Here is a 25,268-nt window from a genome sequence, read left to right on the forward strand (position 1 = left end):
ACTCACATATATATCCTTTTTTGTGTAGGGGGAAGACCAGGTCTAGAACTTGCTATATAGAGCAGACTGGTCTTCAATTTGCAGTGATTCCCCTGCTTTTACTTCCCAAGAGCTGAGATTAAAGGTATACATCACCATGTCACCCAGCCATTTGACTTTTATGTATTGATCTTATATCCCATACAATGTGATACTTTTATGAATTCACTTTTTAATTGTACCAATGCTTTGTAGATTCTGTAGGGATTTTTACCTACTTACAGTGTCTGAATAATAATGACCTCCTTTTCTACCCTAGCTTCTTGTCTTTTTACACTGGTGAGAATAGATGTTTTGAATTCTTCTCTAGCTTAGAAAAAAGCACTCAGCATTTTACCATCAAGTATGATATGATATAAGCTGTAGTCTTTTTGGAGATAACCTTCATCAGGTTTTGATAATAGAGTTATTGAGGCTTTGTCCATTTTGTTGGGAAGCATTTCTTCCTCCTCTAGTCACTAAAAGAATTCATATTAGTTGCTGGGCGGTGGTGGCACATGCCTTTAATCTCAGCACTTGGGAGGCAGAGGCAGGTGGATCTCTGTGAGTTCAAGGCCAGCCTGGTCTCCAAAGCTAGTTCCAGGAAAGACACAAAGCTACACAGAGAAACCTTGTCTCGAAAAACCAAAAAAAAAAAAAAAAAAAAAAAAAAGAATTCATATTAGTTGATATTATTGCTTCCTTAAATATTTAGATACCGTTGCCTAGTGGTGAAACTACCTGGACCTAGAATTTCCTTTACAGAAAGAGTTTTGATCAGTAATTAAATTCCTTTAGAAAATATAGGACTATTTATATTTTCTATTTCTCCTGTGTCCCTTGCTAAGTTCTTACAGGATTCTTCATAGAAGTTGTTGAGTATATTAATGCTACAGACCATTGTACACACAGAGCAATGATATCACTTGAAGTGGAGCAATGTTAAGAAGAGACTTACATAAATAAGGAAGGGAGTCCTGGGAGAATGAATAGAGCGAGAAAAAGCCTTGCAAGTTGTTTCTCCTGCACAATTTGTTCTGATGGAAATGATTTAAGGTGATGGCTGATTGAAAGGAGAAAGTAAACCTAATCCTTTTTTTAAAAAAGCAACAGTGAAGTATGTACTGGCAAACACCGCCTGAAAGAAATCTGAGAAGGAATGGCGTTAAGAAAGAATAGAACGTCAAGTTTTGAGTGTTTATTTCTCTGTAGACAACATGGTCTTATGTACCTTGTATGTGCTTCTGACACCTCATTATTATTTTCTCTGTTTTATATTCATCCTCTGACGAGATTTCATGTTACTCCAGGGGAAGATCCCAACATTTATTTATACTGAAGTTCAGTGTTAAGCATGTACAAGACAGTTGAAAGTGCATGAATGAATCACAGCTGAAAAGTTGAGTAAACAAATACATGAATGAATGAATGAGCAGAATGAGCAGGAAGAATGAAAAATGGTATGGGGTAAGCTAGGCAACACTAGACTAGATAACATATATGCAAATAAGAATGTTTCAATACGATAAAAATTGTTTCTTCCTCATTTAAAACTTGGTGTCTGCAATACTCAGACCCTAAACATAGAGGGAAAGAGAGGACTAAGGCTCCTAGGAGTTTTTGAATGGTTAAGCCCAGAAGTAGTGTACCTCTCTGCTGTTCAAAGCCATTCATTATTCGGCACAAAGTTCTGGCCCCAGCTGAAGCCACAAAACAAACCAACCCATGGGCATTTAGTAAGATCTAAGAACAATTAGAAAGGGGTAAACAGAGTCCCCAAAGCTGATATTGCTCAGTCTGAGAGAAACCTCAGTTTTGAAGACATTAATGATCTTGCTGAGGGCTGTGCCCCGCCTCCCATCTCCATTACTGACCATTTTACCACTAGAGCTTGATCTCTCTGGCCTGCCTTTCAGGCCTTGCGATTTATCCCCCCTCCATGGTACTCCCTAGGTTCAATTCTTGCTAATGAACTTTTAGAAGCCATCTTCTGCAGAAGAAACTGAGAGCAGAGCAGAGTGCTAATAGACTGCACCAGCAGTTCCCTGCTAGCTCCAGCCAGAAGCACAAATGAAGAGACACAATGTGGGTCAGGGCAGGGAGTTTTGATGATGAACCTCCCAGGAATCAGCAAAGCATCCCTGCTCTGGGAGGCATCTGCACTAAGCTCATGGCAGCTGCTGAAAGACAGCTCCACAGTCCCTGTGATCTGGAGTCTCCTGTTCAGGATCAAAGTGGCTGCCTCTGCAGGGCCCACAGCTGCACGGTGAGGGCTCAGTGGCCTCAGAAAATGCTTCTGGGCATCTCATGTGTAGCCCAGGGTGTCAAAGCAAGCAAAGCAGCCAGGCTATAGGTACATTCTAGTTTTCTGAATAGGGTAAGGCTTAGAGATAATGAAGGCCAAGCTCGTGGGATAAAACTGGAAACAGTGAGTTCTCAGAGGTGGCAGTGGTGATGGCCATGAAACTGGACAAAATGGTACCTCTCATCATTTTTAAGTTTGGGGAGACAATACAGAAAGCCTACTGCTTTTCCCTTGGAGGCTACCTCCCCAAGCAGGGCCTTGGCTAGTCTCCTAGCTCCTTAGCATCTATTGGTGGTTAGGTTAGGGATTTCTCGCCTTTCAGCTTTAAACGCACAGTTAAGGCCAGGTGTGGTGGCACGCACCTGCAAGCCCAGTGTTTATGAGACTAAGGCAGCAGGATAGAGAGTTTAGTGGTATCCCAGACCATGCAACAAGTTCAAGGCTGACGTGGGAACCTTAGTAAGAATATTTACCAACCCTTCCCCCAAAGAAACAAACAAAAAGACACACCATCCTAAAGGTACAGTCAGATAGAGTGAAATCAAGAATGCAAATCCAGTGGCAGAATTTTCAGACAATTGGCCCCAGGGGAAGTGAGAAGTGGACAAACTAGAGGAAGCTGTGAGGGGAAACATTAAGGGGATACTAGCACCATGAAGTGAGGAGAAATACTTTTTCTAATGCATCTCCTAACCTGTTCCTGCAGGATAGTTCTGCTGTTCTTCAAATACCCAAGCTTGAGTCTACTTAGAGGCTCTGGCCTGGTGGCTCTCTTAGATTTGAATTCTCTTACCCCTCATTTTTCACCCAGCTCACCCCTTCACTAGGTCAGACCCATGTTCAAACATCACCTTACCACAGTATTTAGTTTGGGTTCCTCAGAAGTAGCCCCGCAACAATTATTCATATTTTAGGAATTTCCTTGAGAAATAAACCTAGGAAAGTAAAGCAGAAGGAAAGGGCATGCTATCCAGCAGTCACCAAGTGGGCAGGTGGCATTCAGGCCTACGAAGGATCTCAGGACCATGTAGCATGTGCTTCAGAGTTAGCCTAATTTCTGAGGACATTGACATCTGCTCAAGGAGTTCTTCCAGGGGCTGGAGATAACTAACACATCTAGTTTGCCCGGCTTATAGGCCAAGCATTCTCCCATTGCCACAGCAGGGGAAATCACTTTGAGAGGAGGAAATTTCAGGAAATCACAGGAGAAGCCTTTGGAGAGTTGAAGTGAGAGCCGAGGGGATGTCAGCACACTGAGCATCTGCCATACCACCTTCTCCAAAACAGAAGCCCTGCCACCCTTGATCCTCTCACCCCACTCTCTGCTCCTTCACAGAACTTCTACCCCTTGACATAACATCTGTATGTTTATTACCATCTGTCTCTTCTGCTCTTCAGAAAGCTCCAGGGAGAGAGACCTCATACATCCTTCAATGCCTTGGACAGGGTACTGAATGTTCAGTAATGATTACATAAATGAGTGGACTTCAGAGAAACATAGGGGTTTGCTGACATCACTTTAATCCTGAGCGTGTGTAACTGTAGGAAGAGAAGACATAAATAAGTTGCAGGGACAAAGATAAGTGTGGTACAATGAGAGGGCATGGCCGGTGCTTGAACATGAGTAGATAAAAAGAATCACAGGTCATTGCGGTTTCTTGGTCTAATTTTTCTGGGGACTCAGGGATTTCATTTTTGCTGTGGATATAATAGCTATTACTTTTGCTCCATATACCAAATGGAGACAGCAACAACACAGCGGGAGTGTCTTCACAGATTGGGAAATGTGATATATATCAAAGCCGAAGACTGTAAGGCAAGAAATGTGAAAAGGACCGAGAAAGGAAGGAGAGAAAGATGGGCGTGAATAAAGTGCAGTTCAAGGAAGCAAGAAGCCATGGAAAGGCCTCCCAGACTCCAAGAATTGAATAGTCAACTGAAGTGTTCATTTCTCAGATGAGCTTTTGGGGCCTTAAGTAGATGCATCTGACCCAAAGCTTTACTTGTAAATCCCAAGGCACTGTTGGCTCAGGCCCTGAGCTGTGTGCTCCAGACTGCTGGTTTGGATTTACCCCACAAAGAAGGAAGTTCAGAAGTTGCAGAAGTCCCTGAACAGGCTGCTTCTTTAGACTGCCTCAGTGGCTCCTACTTTCTACTCCTTCAGAAAATCTCACCACAGAGAACCCTGGCATTTCTAGTTGGACTTCAGCCTGTAGCTCCCATGCATAAAGACCTGGGAGGACACATTGGTAAGGTGTCATCATAGTGAGATGAGGGGCTTGGGAAAAACGGACACATCTGTGTGCCCCCTGCTGCGGGTGACTTGTTCTGGTCAGACCTTTCTCAGAATGGACAAAAGGTAAGAAATGTTCTACTCACCAAATCTACTGGCTTGACAATCTTTAAAAGAAAGCGTAAAAACAAGAAATATGATAAAAATTCATTTTTAAATGAAATTTCCAATTTATATTACATCCCAGATGCCTTCTTGACAATATCCTTACCTTTTCATGTAAACATTCTTGCCCTGATATTTAGTTCCCTGAAAAACTGACAGGAGAGGCCCCTACCAGCCCATTTAAGTGGGTATCTCTGCACAGGGCAAAATTGACATTTTAAATTAAATTCAGGGGTAAAACTGAGAAATATCCAGTTAGAGAGGTGGTTTATAGTTTCTGCAAATGTTGAAATAATGGTTCGAATTTCTTACTGTGATGACCACATTAGCTAGCTGCTTTTATAGTGCAAAAAGATTTGAAATTCTATCAAAAATGCTTACTGTTTAGGTTGACATATTGTTAAAACAAGTAATATGACCCTGCAGATGTACTGGACCATTGTATGATCTTAAAAACTCTTATCTGAGTTCATATTATTGACTCCTTTGCTTTGGTTTTCAGGTGGCATCCATATTCTAAACTTTTTAAAAAATTAACATTTATTTATTTATCCACCTATTTATTTAGTACATGGGTGCACATGCCACCACATGCATGTGGAGGTCAGAGGACAACTTCTGGCAATTGGTTCTTTCCTTCCTTCATGTGGGTCCTGAGGAGTGAATTGAGGGTCATCTATTTCGGTGTCAAGCATCTTTTTTGCTTAGCCATGTTTCCCTTATTTCATTTTATTCCTTTCTTTTAAACCTTTATTCTTATCACTACATGGACCCAAGCCTACAAAACAAACAAACAAAAAAGTAATCTCCCCCTCTTCAAGACTAATTGTAATCCATTCCTTTTCCAATTCTGGTATTTGCCCATGTTGGTCTGGATTTGATGTCTTTCAGTCATAGAAGCTCTGCAGAGAAAGTCAGTATCCAGAGCTAGAGGGTATTGTGAAGGCACAAGTGGATGTGACTTGGGCAACTTGCTCTGAGGGTTCTGGGCAAGCAGGTCAACATGGGCCATGGACGCTCCCATGTTCCCAGGGACACCTTCTTTAGGATTCCCAGGCCTATGCATTGGCTTCTAAGTCCAGTTCAGCATTTTGACTGACTGGGTGCTTACAGCTTTCATTTGGTAGTCTGAGAGGCTGAGTTGGATAACCATGTGTTATAACAAAGCGTTACTGTGCCTGTAGACTCCTAGAGACAATGTGGAGGTGGAGTTTGGAAAGCAAAAGTCAGCACTTAGCAGAGCAGCATCGCAAGGCAGAATCCAAGTTGATACTCTACAGAGTCCCAGAATGACTGGCTGGACTAATCTGCTACTTCCAGTGTACAAAGGGTCCTTTTCTCTTTGCATCTTCATCAACATTTATTGTCATTTGTTTTATTCAAGACAGCCATTTGGACTAGGGTAGAATGGAATCTCAGTTTAATTCTGATTTGCATATCCCTGATGGTTAAATATGTTGAACATTTTTTCATGTACTTATTGACCATCTATATACATCTTTACCCAAAAACTGTCTCTTCAGTTCATTTGCCCATTTATTGACTTATTAGTTCTTATGGTTTGAATTTTTTGCATTCTTCATATACTCTGGATAATAAACCTCTGTCAGATGAAGGGCAGGCAATGATTTTCTTCCATTCTATAGGCTAACTCTACTAGTTGTTTTCCTATGTCATGTAGAAGCTTGTGGATTTTATATTATGATTGGGACATGAAATGTCCTCTATAGACTGGTGTGTTTGAAAGCTTGATCTCAAGCTGATGGCACTATTTGGGGAGATGATGCCTAGCTGGAGGAAGTGGGCCACTGAGGGCATGTTAATGGGGGATAGATTGTGCTCTCATCTGTCTGTCTCTGCTCTGATTGCCAGCTGCTATGTGTTGAGCAAATCTTCTATCACATTGTCAACTCTGACTAGCCATGCTGAGAAATAACAAAGTTAGTTAACTGTGGTCTGAAATCATTTGTCAAAAGAAAAATTTCTCCTTTTAAGTTCTTTTGTTTGCAAGTGTTGGTCACAGTGAGAATAAGTCAAACATAAATGCAATCTCATTTGTTTGTTTATTTATGTATATGTTTTGAGACAAGGTTTCATGTATCCCTGTGGTGCTATTGTATTTCCCAAAACACTGTTCACCATAATAAACTTATCTGGGGTTAGAGAACAGAACAGTCACTAGATATAGAGGCCAGAAAATGGTGGCACACACACCTTTAATCCTAGCATTCTGGAAGCAGAGATCCATCTGAATCTCTGTGAGTTCAAAGCCACACTGAAAACAGCCAGGCATGGTGACTCATGCCTTTAATCCCAGGAAGTGATGGCAAGAAGCAGAAAGGTACATAAGGCGTGAGGACCAGGAACTAGTGGCTGGTTAAGCTTTTAGGCTTTTGAGCAACAGTTCAGCTGAGATTCATTCTGGATGAGGACTCAGAGGCTTCCAGTCTGAGGAAATAGGATCAGCTGAGGAACTGGTGAGGTGAGGGAGCTGTGGCTTGTTCTCCTTCTCTGCTCTCTTAGCATTCACTCCAATACCTGGATTTGTTTTTTATTAATAAGACCTTTTAAGATTCATGAGACATATCCCAGAATGGCCTTAAATTGGTTATGTGGCTGAGGATGATCTTGAACTTCTGATCCTCCTGTCTCTACTTCATGAGTTCTGATTTATGCCATACTAGGAATTGAAACTAAGACTTCATTATATGCTAAGAAACACTCTACCAACTATGTTTCATTTGTCAATCCATGCTATTACTCTCAACTTTTAGAATCCTGTTCAGAAAAGCATTGCCTATGTTGATACATTGAAAATGTCTTCCCCTAGTAATTTCTAAGCTTGAAATCTTACATTAGTGTCTCTTGCACATTTCATGTTGATTTGGTACAGGGTGGGAGATGCAGATCTAGTTTCAGTCTTCTATATGTTGAGATCCAGTTTTCCAAGCACTACTTGTTAAGAAGGTTGTCTTCTCTTAACTGGATGTTTTTTGACACCTTTCCCAAGAGTCAGATGGGTTATAGGTAGAGGACTTTATTTCTCAGTCCTGTATCCTATTTTACTGGTGTATGTTTCTGGTTTTGTGCCAATATGCTACTGTTTTATTGCTCTGAAACTGTAGTATAGTTCGAAATTGGGTATTTTTATCCATCTAGCATTCTTTTTGCTCAGGACTTCTTTGGTTATTTGGGGTCTTGTGTAATTTCATGTGAATTCTAGTTCTATGAAAGATGCCATTTTGATGTGGAAACAGTGCTGAATCTGTCAATTATTTTTATAGTATTACCAGTTTAACAATATTAATTTTGTGATTCATGAAAATGGAAAGTCTTTCCATATTCTGGTGCCTTCAGTTTCTTTAGTTCTTTGCAGCTTTTGTTATAGAGATGTTTTACCTCCTTGGATGGGGTTATTTTCAGGTGTTTGACTATTATGAGACTATTGTGAGTGAGAATATTTCCTGATTTATTTTTTAGTGGGTTCATTATTGGTATATGAAAATGTTGGGGTTTTGTGTGTCTCTTATGTATCTTGTTTATTTTGCTGAATTTGTTTATCATGTATAAAGGTCTTTTGGTAGAAAGCCAAACTCAATATGTGGTTCATTTGTGTATTTACTAAGTGGTATTTATCTTCCTCCTAAGCAGAATGTAATTGCCCCCTCTATGCTTCTTCTGACTCCTGGTCTATCCACAGTGAAATGTCCCTAGGACTCTTACCAAAATATTTTTCTGAAATTTTATTTTAAGTCAGGTCAAGAAATTGTCCATATTCAAGTATGTTTTTGTTACCTGCAAATAGAAATTGCACGTAGTTCAACCAAATGCCTTAGCATATGCTGATCTTTGCCAGCATCTGTCCTCCAGTCTGCTAATCCTATCTATCCACCAGTCCTCTCCCCACACCACAATTGTCCTTCATCTCTACACTCCTCCTGGAATCAGAAATCATTTATTTTGAACCAGTGGGGAGCTCAGTGTCTCTTCAGTGTGAACACTTGATCCCACCTTGGATAATCATCTAATTTGCCTAATCTGACTACTAGGCTTTGAACTCCTTGAGAGCACTGCTGGTGTCCTTTTCTTCTTAAAGTACTTCTGTAGTCCTTTGAACGTTATAATAGTTATAATGCTTTGTCTCCTAGACTTGAGTGTGGTGATAGTACAGTTAGTTTTCTGCTGTAATTTATTCCTCTCCTCCCTTCATCATGACCTATCTCTCCAGCAAATCAGCCTAAGAAGAGAAATGAAATAAAAAATATTTTGAACCTGAGGAGATATAGGGTTTCATTTGTTTATTTTGAAAGATTGCTGAGGTTTGAGGTCTTCATTTGCTTACTTAAGAACTATAAGGTTGAAACATGAATTTGCCATATCCATATATTTTAACCTACAGAAATCTCAATTTCACACATTCAAACCAGACTCTTAATATTTTGGCTCATGTGTAGTTCTCATGGGTGAAATTGTCTGATCCCCATGTGTTAGCCACTCACTTGAGTCCATGGTAGTGCAGTTCCCATGGAGGCTCCGTGTAGCTTCTGATGAGCCCGTGGCCTTTGGTAGATTCTGCAATAGTTTGTGGAGGTTTCATTAGAAGTTCTGGATTCAAAAAAGGCTGGTTCATTTCCTCTTTCCCTATAGGTGCCAATATATGTGTTTGATCTCTGGGATAAATGCCAAGACCTCCAGGCTTGAGTTTTCAAATTTCTGGAGATCAAAAGCTCTCCTCACCACCACAGAGGCTTCTCTGTACTGTTTCTCAACAAAGCCTGCCCAGCTCCTTTGAGGGCCAGTGTGCAGACTTCACAGGAGCTGAGAAAGGAAGTGCGGGAGCTCTTGGTTTCCTAAATAGCTAGCATGTAGAGGAGATGAGTAGGAAGGGCACAAAGCTGGTAGTTTTTTTTAAGTGAATTATAAATTAAAAATTCAGGAACTTTGAATGGATCTTTGGTTATTTATGAACCAGATATACCTGGATGGGTAGCTGGGTGTCTCTCAAAGTTTTCCCCTTTATGTACTCCCCAAATCCACAAGACCTTATTATTATCTATTATTATTATTGTATTTAGCACCTTCAGCCATTTCATGTGACTTTCAAGCAGAGTATCTTTTAATTTATAAAACTAGTAGAAAACACTCCAAAGACAAAGCAGGGATCTAAAATTGAGCTCAGTTCTCTTGCTGCAGTCAGTTTGCAGCTTTTGAAATAAGTAATTATGACATTGTCATTAGGAATTGAGATTTTCAGCATAAGAGAAAAAGAGATGAAGTATAAAGTCAAGGGAGTTAAATTAAAAGCTACAATCTTACATTTCAATTGGAAGTGGCAGTTTAAACTTGACTGACTTCCACCTTCTGAAACAGGTGTATTTTCCAGTTCTGCTTATGAAGAAGCCTAGAATCAGTGGCAATACCATAAGAGAGAATACCTGTTCCATCTCAAAGAAGCCAGGACTAATTCCAGGTCCGGAGTAACAAATGTATAAGGTGAATCTGGGACACTTCTCTTGGTATCTCTGAAGACTTACCAAAACACAGACTAACTGAGTCACAAAAGACACTGAGTTGAACATTGGGCCCAGTATTCCCCGCTCATTCGGCCATGGCATATCTATTACAAATATCTAAGTTTCTAGGATAGAAAGCTCCATTGAAAAGACTACCGTTTGGCTTGGATGCTCATCTAATCATAGTTTTTTTTTCCCAATAATTCTTTTCTACCTGTAAAGATACTGATTAGCAAATAATAATTATTAAGTGTAGTGAAGGTGATATGTGAGGGGCCTTTTGTATTTAAAATTTTCTACCATCAATGATGATCTCTAAATTCTAAGAAACTAACCTTTACATAGTAGAAGAGATTTATTAGCATATATAAGTGAGAATCAATCATTTCCTAATTACCTTACTGCTTCACAGACTAACTAAACTGTCCAAGAGGACCAAAGAGATTCTATGTACCATACTGGAAAACAGGACCATTTTCTTCTTGTGCTTCCTAAATAGGAAGATGATTTTCACACATTTCCCCTATTTCAGCACTATTCCATTCCAGCCTATCCCATTCCATTATACTGACATTTTTCTCTCCTTAAAGGTATGGTTCATTTCCAAATGGCCTCTCTTGATGGTGCCTTGTGAAAAATTATTTCCACTAGTACTGTTAAGCCTGAAATGGTACATGTGGACAAGAACAAATGAGAATCCTCACCTATTGTATATAGTCTGTGGGTATGGTTTCTGTTTCTGATGTTTTAAAAAGGATATAGTTTCATTCTATCTATCTATCTATCTATCTATCTATCTATCTATCTATCTATCTATTTATCTATCTATCTATCTACCTATCTAAATGTTCAACTATGCATTTATCTATTATTTATGTATGTATGTACATATTTATGTGTGTATCTATGTATTAATGTATGTATGTGTGCACATCTATCTATCTATCTATCTATCTATCTATCTACCTACCTACCTTTCTATCTAATATGTACTTCTAAGATTCCTGTCTGCTCTTTACCTTGTGATTAGGGAGCTGAACCTTGGAGTAAATTGTGCTTTTACAGCCTCTGTTGAAAACTGCATTATTAAAGGAGAGCATTCTGCATGCTACAGACAATGAAATCTCCAGTCCAGTGCAAGGCCCATTCAGTCAATGAAGAATGGGGCCCAGATGAGGCTTTTTGAAAAGATGTTCATTGCAATATGGCCAGTGCTGAGAGCACAAATAAACTATGGTATGTTCATGTGGTAGAATATTATGTAGCTGTTAACAAATATTGTTTCTGAATATATATGTATATATAATATATATGTATGTGAAGACTTTCATATCACAAGAGGAATTTATTAAAGGAGTATTGAAGGAGGTATATATGTTATTTTTTAATTATTAAAAGGAGACATGAAGAAAACTATTTGGAAACATGCTGGTGAGATAGCAGTGGCCTTGGGTGACATGATTTTAAGTGTTTTCCTACATTTTTTTAAAAATATTTTAAACTTCCCATGAAGTATATATCTTAATCACTGTTTTATTGCTGTGAAGAGAAATCATGACCATGGCAATTCTTTTTGTTGTTGTTATTGTTTTGTTTTGTTTTTTGTTTTTGTTTTTGTTTTTGTTTTGAGACAAGAGTTTTTCTGTGTGTATCCCTGGCTGTCCTGGAACTCTGTCTATAGACTAGGCTGGCTGTGCCTCTGGAGTGCTGAGATTAAAGGTGTGTGCCATCACCACCCAGCAGCAATTCTTATAAAAGAAAACATTTCATTGAGTGCTTGCTCACAGTTTCAGAGGGTTAGTTCCTTATCATCAAGTCAGGGAGCCTGGCGGCAGGAATGGCACTGGAGTAGTAGCTGAGAGCGACATCTGATCTGTGTGGTTGGGGAGAGGGAGAGGGAGAGGGAGGAAGAAAGACTGACTGACTGGGCTTAGCATGGGGTTTTGAAACAGCAAAGCCCACCTACAATGATATACTTCCTCCAACAAGGCCATATCTACTCCAACAAAACTCCACCTCCCAATCTTTCTAATCCTTTCAAGTAGTGCCACTCCCTGATGACCAAGCATTCAAATACATGAGCCTATGCATGCCATTCTCATTCACACCACCACAGTGTATATTAGGTTTTCTAGAGGAACTGAAGTGTGTGTGGGTGGGGAGGGGATTTTTTAATTTACATTTTATTGAGTGAATTTGTAAGAGAGAGAAATGTATAGCTTTAGCTATTTCCTTACTTTTTAATAGCTAAATAATAAATCCTTGAAACCAAAGGAGAGATGAATTGACAAAATGAATATAAGACCATGAATGCTCTGATGACAGACATCTGTTATGACTTGGATCTGAAATGTTCCCCAGGCTTCTGTTCTGAATGCTTGTTCCCCAGTAGTTTTCTGAGAACTGTGGAACCTTTAGGAGATGGAGTCTGACTAGAGGAAGCAGGACATTAGAGGTAGGTTTTTCTAGGCTATCACTTGGTCCCTAGTTCTAACAGAACTCTACTTCCTAGTCTCTGATGATGGGAGGAATATTCATCACACTCCTGCTACTGTCTCTTCTCTGTTATGTTGGACTTGAATCTTTTCAGAACTGTGAGCAACAATAAGCGTTTCCTCCCTTAAATCACTGGTGTCATGTATTTGGGGCACAGGGGCACAATGGTAACTGAAGCACACCTCTGTGTCCCCGTTCTCTGGTTCTTGGCCCAGAGGCTTTACAAAAGTAGTGCTGAATATAAGCGGGTGGATATGAATGAATGTCTGGACACCTCAGGTTACTAGACAAGTCAGTTTTTCCTCTTTGGAACCCTAGTTAGTACTGCATCTAAGCCAGTGCTCTCTCCAGGGAGTCTAAAGCATCTTTAGGCCTTAGAATGTGAACTCAGTTGGCAAGATCATGCTCTTCCCAACTTATTCTCCCTCTTCATTCTTTTTCTTTTTTCCCTTCTGGGAAACTCACCTTTCTACCCATTTCCCTTAACCTCTTACTGTAATGTAGCCTGTCCTTCTCTCGATTCCCATAGTTGTGAATTCCTTCTTTGTATCTATCTAAATTTCATCCACTGTGATCTTGTAGATGAATAAAACCTGTAGCTGGTGCAAAACCCCATTTGAACTCTTTGTGTATATTTCATTTCCCTGCCAAACTCTACAGAGAGTCATTAACAAGCAATAAGAACATTCACACGTATTTCCCCTAAACATTTACTTGGGCCAGTGTGTGCCATTGCCAGGGATGTGGAGAGATGTGGTTACAGAGCTAAGGTGCATGAATGTGGCTGAGTAGATAAGGAAGTCTGTGAGGAGTATGAAAGAGAGGGAGACAATAGTGAATGGCTAGGAAGCAGAGTGCAGCCTGAAGTGGGAGGGTTGTTTTTGGAGATGAGCCTTATAGAATGGATAGAGACTCTCCAACCACAAAGAAATCGGGGTAACCAAACTAAGTACGTCTGCTGCCCTGGGCAATCCTCTTCTGGGTTGTTGGATATGGAAACAGGTTGAAGAAATGAAGTGTTCAGATAGTTCCCACCCTGTGCACCCACATGTAACCCAGATCTGTATCCTCCAGAGTTTGTATTTTTTGTTGCTGTTTGTCAGCAATGTCACCTCTCTATGGTTGTATGTATACTCTAAGCTTCAACATAGCTCATGTTTCTGGTAAGTGCATAGGGCTATCTCTTCTAGCAAAGGAACTCTTGAAAGTGCCTAGGATCTGTAAGGCAACAGGGTACAAGTTTGGTTTCTGTGGCTGTTCATCACAAAATTTGTTCCCTAGGTTGAAATGCTTCTGGAATCCTAAAATTAAAAGCTGATTTCAGCCAAGCGGCAGTGGTGCATACCTTTAATCCCAGTATTTGGGAGGCAGAGCCAACTCTGTGAGTTCGAGGCCAGCCTAGTCTACAGAGCAAGATCCAGGACAGGTACCAAAACTACAAACCCTGTCTCGAAAAACCAAAAAAAAAAAAAAAAAAAAAAAAAAAGCTGATTTCATAGAAAAGCAGGGCAGTAGAACACTGTCTCTGAGGGACAGCTAGATAAAAGTAGGTAGCAAATAATGACTAAAAGCGGTGGACACAGAAGCCAGCCAGCAAAGTTTATGAACCCAGGATCAGGAGGCTTACACTTTATTATTATTATTATTATTATTATTATTATTATTATTATTATCATTATCATCATCATCATCATCATCATCATCATTGCCCCTGTGAGTTTGGAGCATATCTTTGGCCTTAGGTTTCCTTATCAACATTTGAGAGGAGTGACCTAAACCATGGTTTTTATAGTGTGTTGACTGCTGCTCAGAGTAAGATGTGGTTTTAGATCACGACCAAGCAAATTCGTGCATGCATGCCCAGCAGAAACAACAAACAATAGCTCCCCAGAACAATACAGTACACTTGAGCATGTTCTATTCTACTCTGTTCTATTTCATTGTTTTCAAAAATGCTAGTCTTGACCTGCTGAATGGGTTTTGCAATCCACTAGTGGGTCATGCCCTGCAATTTGAAAAAAAAAAAAAATACAGACCACTCTAATTTCCGATGTCCCTTCCAAAAGTAGAATACAATGATTCTATTCCATGCTTACAGGAAGTTTCTGAAAACAGCTGATCTGTGATAGATGACAATGTGCTTACATTGTGAAGGAAGTATATGATATAGAATAAAGCTGGTGAGTGACCTGAAGATGAGCAAGTGGATTATGAACCCCTCCTAAGGGGCATGGATTGTACTGTACCTCTGAGAATGACTCTCAGAGGATCTCCAAGTTATTACACCAACTACTGCCCTAGTCAACAGCCATCAGAGAGGGGGGGTGTCAGACCTGTTAGAGAGGTCACAAGCTCCTTGGTTATAGGCATACTTCTGTTTCCAGCCTGTGAGACCCTCAAAGTATAACCTGCATTGGCATCATCTTCATTTATATTCCATCTACTAAGAATAGAGAAGTTGGGGTATTTTTATTTTGTTTGAGTGTTTGTGTGTATGTATGATGTGGAAGTGTGTATGTGCATACACTCCTATGTGTGAGTGTGGTCACTTTCATGCCATGTTGTGCATTTGGAGATCAGAGAACAACTTTCAGGTGTTCAGCTTTCAACATGTTTGAGACAAGGTCTCTCCATTGTTCTCTGCTATGTATGCCAGTCTTGAAGGAACACTGGGATGACAGACCTAGGCTACCACACCCGACTTTATGTGGGTTCTGTGGGTTTGAACTCAAGTTCTTAGACTCACATGGAAGTGCTTTTACACATGAGACATCTCAAGAAACACAGACATATCTACACTTTCTTCTTTTAAACTTAGACCTTAGACTCTTGGTCTTCTTTTGTGTTCCTATTGTAGGAAAAGAAAATAATTTTTGACTAATCAGTGATTAATTCATTGGAGCCTCGGAACCACACTATGAGTGTGCTCCATGACCTGGAATATGGGATTAAAATCACATAGTTCCATGATTTGCTTTGGCTTTCCCTCCAGTGATTAAGCTCCATCTTTTCATCACAGAGAGCCATCACTTCAATACAGAATCTTTCAAAGTAGGTTTTGGTGACTGGTAGAAAGCAAAGGTATCAGACAGAGCAAGACTGCACCCAGAGATGGACACTTCCCAATCACTCATGTAAAGATAGGGATCTGGAATGCTAGGAATGTTCACTGACTTGCACAAGGCCCTGAGGTTGCAGACCTACAACCACACCCGTAGATCCCTAGTGATCCTTCCAGAGGATATCTGACACCAAAACAAGCAGCAGTAACACTAATGACTAGTCTTTCTTTTTGAGCTGAGGATCTAACAAAGGGCCTTGCACTTGCTAGGCGAGCGCTCTACCACTGAGCTAAATCCCCAGCCCCATGACTAGTCTTTTTAAAAATTTATTTATTTTATGTGCACTGGTGTTTTGCCATGGGTGTCTGATCCCCTGGAACTGGAATTATAGACAGTTGTGAGCTGCCATGTGGGTGCTGGGAATTGAACCCAGGTCCTCTGGAAGAGTAGTCAGTGTTCTTAACCACTGAGCCACCTCTCCAGTCCTTGTAATGATTAGTCTTTCTGTCATGAAGCTTCATATTGGTATAGAAGTTGAGAAATTGTTCATTCAGTGTTCTGTTCTGTAGAAGTGGGGATATTTTAAAGGGCTGGAACTTGTTAGGAAACCTCCACCCATCTTCCTGATGCCGAGAAAGAAGCCTACATTTGATAATCTGTCCAGAGTTGGGAGCAGGTCTGAATTACTAAGGATATGTAGGGGGAAAAAGCCCAACAGTACAGTTTCAAGAAGCCTGACTCTGGATTTGGGCTGGTTGGCAGCACTTTTGTAGTTCTTGCTGTGCCTGTATGCTGCCCTCCTCTCCTCCAAGTTGCCAAGCAGCGTGGGCAAAGGGCTGGTTGCCAAAGGAAGGAGAACAGGTGGGAATGAATGGTCTCCCTTGCTGAGCTCCCCTCCCCGTCTTCTCAGAACCTCTGAGGACTCACTCTGGAGGCAGCTCCAGACGGACTACATTTCCATTTTGCTCACCAAGCTGTTGGCCGCTGCTGAATGACTTCAGCTTAGCAGGGAAGTGGGAGCAACTTGTGGACTGTGCATCTTCAGCAGCCACCGTTTCAATTGCTTCCCAATACACCAATGAGTGGTGCTCCTCATTGTTTCCTATCACGGGCTGTCAGAATGGATGGTCTGTGTGGGGATGTGTTTCTGGCTGAAAAGTTATTGTGCGGTGGGGGTGGGGATGAGCAGCAGAAAGGCAGGAGGGACTGCTAGCAAAGGTGTTTGTAGGGAAATGTTTCTTGTAGACACTCAAAGAATGTGTTTTTAAATTTTTCTTCTCTCCTTTGAAGGGGTAAAAATTCCATTATTGAGTAACTTGGCACATTTTGTTGAGTTTTTTTTTATTACACACAGAATTCAAACTTTAATTTCAGCTGTCTGCTACCCCCACTCTTCAATTAAGAGCCAGGGAGAAGGAAGATTGAGAAGCTGGGATTAGCCCATGGCAGGGTATAATGTCTTTCTAGGACAGGAGGTTAAAGCATGAACTTTAAAAAAAAAAAAATTTATGCATTATGGCTGTTTTGTCTACATGTATGTCTGAGCAATATTTGTATATCTGGTCCCACAAAAGCCAGAAGATGGCATCAGATTCCCTAACACTGGAGTTATGGATGATTGTAAACCCCCATAATTGGGAGTGTTGGGAATCAGACCCTGCTCCTCTGGAAGAGCAGTCAGATCTTTAACTGCAGAGCCATCTCCCTGACTTAAGAATAAGCATTTTATTCTTTGCCCATAGGTTATTCTGTAAGGTAGCAAGAAGCTCACAAGGCCATCCAGGAAAGCTGCAATCAAATAAGTATCAATTCTAGAAGGGCAGGGGATAATTGGGGCTTCAGAGAGCTTGGGCAAGGTTATGTGTGCTGCTGATCTTCACTCCTTCCCAGTAGTTCTTAAAAGCAAACATCCTAGACACAAGTGTAAGAGCCCCCCTTCTCTCCTCTTCTGGTATTTGAGAAAGGGTCTCATATGATAGTCTAGAATCATCTGGAAATCATTATATATCCCAGACTAATCTCAATCTCACAGCAATCTTTCTGCCTCAGCCTTTTGGATGATGATATATCACACACACACACACACACACACACACACACACGAGAGAGAGAGAGAGAGAGAGAGAGAGAGAGAGAGAGAGAGAGAGAGAGAGAAGATGAGAATCTTAAATCTTATGTCTAAGGTCTAAGTTGGGCCATTTCTGAGGACCAAGTGAATGACAATAACCATACAATTGATATATCACTATGAATGAAGATCTAGACAATCTCATTGTCTCTGAGGTGTGAGAAGGGAATGAACTCAGATGAGTCTATAAAGACTCCACTGCCCCACAGACATGATACTCTTGTAACAGTTTGCTTTTGTGGTGTCTATTTGTAGTAGTGCTGGTTGTCTTTCTGGAATGTATGAAATCTCTCCCAACCTCCTCTAGTCACTTTCTAGAACATTATCTCAGTTCTTGGTTATACCTAATTCTGTGGAAGACACAGAAGGTGGAAATATTGAGTCCTTTGCTAGATATTTTTAATATGGCAGATAACTCCTTCTCCCTCTCTCTACCTGAATCACCTTTAGATAATTTATTTCTGTATTGATTTGAGAAAAAGAAGCACATGTGAAGCCATAGATGGCCCCCGACCCCAGATAGTTTACTTACAATGTATATGACTGCAAATGTCCTTTTTCTGAGCTTATCTATAAAATGAGCCAATACTTTCCTCTGCGAGTTGAGTGAAGGGGCCATGGTATTATGGAGAGAATGTGCGTGCCTTGCAATAAGGCACACAAATAGCCTTGTTTTCTGTTGTAAAGGAGAAAATGAAGCATCTAATCCTTCGGCAGCAATAACATAGAGGAGAAGAAGACAAGATAAAGCAAGTAAGAGACTGACTTTAAAGAAGTAGACACATTAATGGGGGGAATGTATTAGTTTCCTATTACTATGCTATTGTTCCATAATAAACTACTATAAACTTAGCAACTCAAAACAACATTGTTAAGTAGACCTGGTAGCACAGATCTGTAATACCAGTGACCTAGGAGGTTGAGATGGGAAGATCACAAGTTTGAAGCCAACCTAGGCAAATTAGTAAGAATCTGTCTCAAAATAAAAAATAAAAAGAGGGCTGGTGATACATCTCAGTGACAGAGCATTTGCTTAGCAAGTATGAAGCCCTCGGTTCAATCCAGTACCACAAAACCAAACCAACCACCCCTCCAATATCATCTTGCAATATTGTGAATCTAGACTCTGAATCTGTGTCCTTGGCTCAGAGTCCCACTAGGCTAAAAGTCAAGGTGTCACCTAGGGCTGTGGTGTCATCTGAGGCCTATAAGTTCTTGGCACAAATCAGCTTTTTGAGGATATGGGACTGGGGTTCTCAGTATCTAAAGGTAGCCCATCATTTTCCATCATCAGGCTTTCTCCACAATGTGACAATTTGCTTCTTCAAGGACATAGGCGAATGCCTCTGTTACTTCTCATCTCATAAGGACCCAAATTATGAGACCATGACCCACTCATTAGAACATTTTTCCTTGTTGATAAACTCAAAGTCAAAAATATAAATTCCTTTTATAAACTGATGTAGTGTAAGTCATAGGTTCTTCTCACACTCAAGAGGATTACATGGGTTATATATTGAGAGTTCAGGAATCTTGAGGGACATCCTGGGACTCTGTTTGACAGAGGGGGCCCCTAGTTGTATTCAGATAAAATTGTAAACCCAGTTTACTTCTCTTTTTATTGTTGTGAGAATACATATTACAGAGGTAACTAAACTTGTTGTCATTCATGATTCAGCCATGATGAAATTGCTAGAAATAGAAGAAAATAGGGTTGGGTAAATCTGAAGGTGGGGGAAGCTTTGTACTGGCAATGGTAAGCAACATTATGAACAAATTAATTCAGTTTTAGTTTAAGCATTACTTAGCAAAAGAAATTACTTGGTGTATGTGTGTGCATATTCATATGTTGATGTGTACATGGGTGTACATATATGTGTATGTACATTTGGAGTTCAATGTCAAGTTGTAGTTGATTGTTTTACTCTTTGTCTCTTTTGGGGGCCTGCCACCCAGCTCCTAAATAAATACACACAGAGGTTTATTCTTACTTATGAATGCATAGCCTTATGTTGGTTTGTTTCTTGCCAGCTTTCCTTAACTTAAATTATCCCATCTATCTTTTGCCCCTGGGCTTTGACCTTTCCCTATTTCTGTATATCTCTTCTTTCCTTCTTATTCCATGTCTGGCTGTGTGGCTGGGTGGTTGGCCCATTCTTTTCTCTCTCCTTGATCTTTCTTCCCACAGTTCTCCTTCTATGTATTCTCTCTGCCTGGCAGCCCCATCTATCCTTTCTCCTGCCTTACTATTAGCCATTCAGCTCTTTATTAGACCAATCAGGTGTTTTAGACAGGCAAAGTAACACAGCTTTACAGAGTTAAACAAATGCAACATAAAAGAGTGCAGCACATCTTTACATACTAAACAAATATCCCATAGCATAAACTGTTACATATCTTAAAATAATATTTCATAATATCATGTGTCAATCTCTATCATTTTCCAACTTATTTTGGGGGACAGTTTCTCACTGAATCTGGAGCTCACTGATCTGGTTATATAGGCTGGCCAGCAAAGTCTGGGGATCCCACTGTCACTATTCTCTCAGTGCTGGGACTACAGGCACATATTGTTGTGCTGGCTTATTACATGCAAGCTAGGGATCTCAACTCAGATCCTCATGCTGACTTTACCAACTGAGCCATTTTTCTCAAGCCCAGAAATGACTTTTTTTTTATTAGGATAATGGGATGGCTTCATTGAGTGTTCCATTAATGCCTTTTTCTGCCTCCAGTGGATGCACCACACACTTAATACTCTGTGACTAAAGGACATAGCTGAGCAGTGATAGCTATCACTGTGGCAACAAGTAAGTGACATTATCACCTGCTAATGCATGGAATAAACCCATTCTAGCTTCTCAGAAGAGAAATGATAGGGAAGTGTGGATCCTAAGGGCTGGAAAAGCAGCCATTGTGCATGAAGGTTGGTTCCTTTGAGGAACCAGGATGAGGATACCTACACTGGAATTCAGAAATTAATCTTTGCATTTGATCTGTTCTTACTATCAGGGAGTTTAGCAGTCAAAAACCTCAGGACTGGCTTGTCTACTGACCATAGTAGGAATGAGTTTAGGGCACCAGCAAAGGAGGGTCATTCAAAATAACAATACTTCCTTTTAAATAATGTAAAATTTATATTTAGTAATGAGAAAATTGCTGAATTTCTTTTTTTATTTTACATTATGTGATATTTTCGGAAATTATAGTTCCTTACTATAGAAAGGTGGGAACTGTACTTTTGAAGCTATGTAGGGCCTCTAGAATCTGATGTTTTTAGGTCATTCCTAGGAGATTGTATCATAGAGCAGCAGGAAGTATGTGCCAGACAGCATTTTTCTTAATCTGTTACTTTCAGGAAGAATCACGTCAACATTTTCATACAAAACCACAAGACATATGCCTCAAGACGATAGGGATTTCTGTGTGTGATGCTCTGTCTAGGACTGTGCTTGACATTACTAACTGTTGTATAACGTTCCTGGGTAAATAGGTATTTCCAATGTCAGCATTCTCCTCTGTTCACCCATGTCACCCAATCCATCTCACTCCTCCAAGATCTCAAGGCATCATCAGAAAACATTTTGCATTTCTCAAACTTTCCTGATGATAAATCAACAACTTTGGAACACTCTTTTTTTTTTTTTTTTTTTTTTTTTTTTTTTTTTTTTTTTTTTGAGCTGAGGATCGAACCCAGGGCCTTGCACTTGCTAGGCGAGTGCTCTGCCACTGAGCTAAATCCCCAACCCTGGAACACTCTTAATATGTGCAGGTTATCAACTTGGTGTTGGAAATGCCCTGGTTCAAGGGCTCAGTGATCTTCAGCTTTGTTTTGTTTTGTTTTGTTTTGTTTTGAAACACATCTGATGAGTCTTCCTCAAGCCAACACTAAGGCAGATAGCAGGACCAAAGAATGAAAAGCCATGGGCACTTGACCTTTTATTCTGAGAGGCTGCCAAGGTCTAGTCAACAGCACAGACAGTATGAGGAGGATTAAGTCTTCTGACCTATCTCCCCTCACCTGGTCCCAGCCCCAAATTATGACTCTAACCTCCCTGAAGATACAAGCCTGATGGGAGGGGTACCCACATCTGCACACACACACTTCTGGAATTGCCCATTGAGTTTCTTGTTCCTTTTTATTCCACAATCAGACTTTCTGTTCTGTTCCTTCTTCCATCTGTCACCAGCACACAAGTTCACAGCTACCTTTGTTGAGTTTAGCAATGACCTCAGCCTGTTGAGCAGGAGTTGACCTCTATGTCCAGAGACAGTATGATTTTCCAGCCAATCCTGTCACTGCACCAGTGTTCCTCCAAGGGTAACTGAATGAGACTTCTGTCTTCAGAGCTCCGCCCACCATCCACTGGAGAGAAGCACCCTGATCTAGATTTGCCCCTCCCCTTCTATACCAAGGCTGCCCACACATTCTCTCAGGCCTGAAAGGATCAGCTTGTCCCTTTGTGAATCCTCCTGTTCTTGCCTACAGGCTTCATTGACCCCTGACTGGTTCACTAAGCACCCACAGTTCCTAAGGAGAAAGTTGAGGCTATAGAATAGCTTGAGAAAGAAAAATGACCTCCTTTAATTCATGGTTCCATTGACCCTCTTCTTCCCTCCAAAAGAGTGCTGCCTCTACCCAGGGAAATAGTTTTCTGATTCAAATTCTTAAAGATTAAGCATCTAAGAAGAATAAAGAGACAGAATAATCTCTGTGGCTAAAGGTGAGAAAATATGATAGACTACTTATGGTCACCCTAGAACTATATTGTTAGATATGTTAGTCATACATGGCTATTTTAATTAATAATAAAAGTTAAAAATTTAGTTCCTCACTCACTAGCTAATCCATTTTGAAGTGCTCAATAGCCACTGTGGTGTTCCATCTCTTAGTCCAAGGGCAAAGGGGATACTATATTGTATAATGAAGTTACAGGGTATTTTCTCAGCATGGAATTAGATAATTTAGACATGATATATTCCTCTTGATTCTGCATGTGTTTCAATACATCATTTGATGTGTGTTTATCTCTATTTTTATAGTGCTAAGAATCAAACCCAGAGTCTCATGAGCTAGGCAATTGTTCTGCCATTGAACTGCATCCTTAGTTCTTCATTAGTGATTCTTGTAGTAATGAATACTTTATTATAGACTAAAGAGTGCTATTAAATACTGTATGAGAAAAAAACAAAAATAACTGCAGTTCATGGTGAGAGAGGGGAAATTTAATCATCAAAAGGCTGTATTTTCCCCAGTTTTCATTCTTGTATTCCCTTTCTACAACATATTCATTTTCCTTTCTACATTTTCTGTAGATTATCTTGTTCCAGGTTAGACTTCTCAAAGTGGAATGGTAGATCAGTCTTCTAAAAGAAAAGGCTCATAGCAGAACCAAAGCATATCTGGGGCCTAGGGATAAACAATGAAGCTGAGTGTCTCCAAGCCATGCACCGGGGAAATTAAACAAAGCAGGAGTCTGAGACTGAAAAAAGCAAGATGCTCCTGGGCCAAGAGTCTGGCTCTGGATCATGGGTCTGAAGGATGAAGCCAACTGTACCTGATCTCAGCAGTCTTGAGGCTAATAGGCCACCAAGTGTTCACGAGTTTCTCAATCATAGTCCCCTAATTCCCAGAAAGTTTTTCTGTAAGTATGCATCCTCTACTCATAAGGACTTTGTTTTGTTCTGGGCTGTAATGAAGGAGACAATAGTGAATTAAATGCTGTATTTAAGAGAAAGAAAGTCTTCCTTGATTTCTCAGATGAGTCGTAAGGACCATGTTATCTACAGATGCCCCTCCCCCATTCCCACTATCATACTTGTGCTTATGCTTATGCTAACCTTTGGTGAAACCAGGGGAAAATGGCAATCAATGAAGTCAAGAGGTGGAGGGCAGGATCAGGAAACTGTAGCCAGAAGCCACAAGGGACAACATAAAATCCAGACCAAAGCTTAGGTAGACAGCAGGAACAATATGCAGAATTATCCCATGGTCTCCCATCTCTTGGTCCTAGGGCATAGTTGTCTCTGTATGTATTATCAACTTCAAAGTTTTTTCTAGCCTAGAGTTAGGTTTTTTGGTGGGATCAATCAATCTGGACTTCACCTCTACATGCCTTCCCATCTTCCTGTTACCCCCACCCCGCCCCAGAGCCCACTAAATGCAATTAGAACTCCTGATGCATAATGCCCTGTTTGCTCTTTGTCTTGCAGCTGTCTCCAACTTGGACATTGAGAGTAAGTTGAGTGTATACTACCGTGCACCATGGCACCAACAGCGAAACATCTTCCTCCCAGCCACCAGGCCACCCTGTGTGGAGGAGCTGCACCGCCATGCCAGACAGAGTCTGCAAGCCCTGCGCAGAGGTAACTGATCCAGCCTGGGAGATTTCTGGGACAATATTGGAAGGCTATGCCATCTAGGGTTCTTCTGTCCCATCAGTCCTGTTACCTCCTTAGTTAAAGCAAGCATTTTGAAATGCTTCTATTTCTACCTTGCATGAAATCCATGCATAATATCAGTTACATGTATATGTGTATTGAAATTACCATTATGGCCTAAATATGATCACAAAGAGAATTCAAAAGGGAAAAGTATTAATAACACTGTGTCTCATTATGCAAGTACCAATTCACAATTGTATTAGATGACATAATGAAATCAGTTAGATGTCTGTACCTCTCAAAAATATATTTGAATTAAGTAAAGATAGAAGCCATTCCAAACAGAAAGTGCGGAGAAATGAAGGAGCACTGGAGGCAGGAGCAGAAGAGCCATGAAAATTGCTATATTCAGCACCTATTAGATATGGGCAAAGTAAGACTTTGGCTTATAATAAAAGGGGAATTGGGTTTGACTCAGAAATAGGTTCCTGGCTTCTTTCTGTAGGAGATTTGGATAAGGTATTTGAATGTTGTATGGGACATGGAACCTTTTCATTGAGCATTCAGCACGTTACAGGATGGCTGCTATGCTTGGCTCCTGCCCAATCATTCTAACAATCATAGTAAGGCCAAGTGCTCTTCTGTTTCTATTGAGAATCTCTGAGCTGATCCAATGCCCTCATTCTGTGGGGAGGTGCATGGAGACTTGAAATGTGTGGAATCTTGTTCAGAGTCGTGCAGGCTAGCTTCAGAGCCAATGCCTCGCTCTGAACCTCTGATCCCCCAGCCAGAACTGTTTCCTACTTTGCCATATACTGTGTCTTGTGAAAATGGATATTCATATTTGCTTTTCTGTCACAGCATTGGGAGCACCAAAGACAGGCATATAACAGCCCAGGTAGAAACGAACCTTTGCTTACTTCCCAGTGCCTTAAAACCTATGAGAATATGAGGACTCAAAAAG

At 40.5% G+C, this 25,268-nt stretch overlaps 1 protein-coding gene across 2 annotated transcripts in view; it reads left to right on the forward strand.

Moving 5' to 3' along the window:
• Nucleotides 1-25,268, forward strand: part of Nhs (NHS actin remodeling regulator) — a 329,470-nt gene that overhangs the window by 260,854 nt on the left and 43,348 nt on the right. For both annotated transcript variants that reach the window (XM_036174401.1, XM_036174402.1), the window contains exon 2: nt 24,134-24,286. In XM_036174401.1, the coding sequence (XP_036030294.1) occupies nt 24,134-24,286 (153 nt within the window). The remainder of the gene's footprint in view (nt 1-24,133; nt 24,287-25,268) is intronic.

The sequence above is a fragment of the Onychomys torridus genome, chromosome X (genome assembly GCF_903995425.1).
Source record: "Onychomys torridus chromosome X, mOncTor1.1, whole genome shotgun sequence".
NCBI classification, from domain to species: domain Eukaryota; kingdom Metazoa; phylum Chordata; class Mammalia; order Rodentia; family Cricetidae; genus Onychomys; species Onychomys torridus.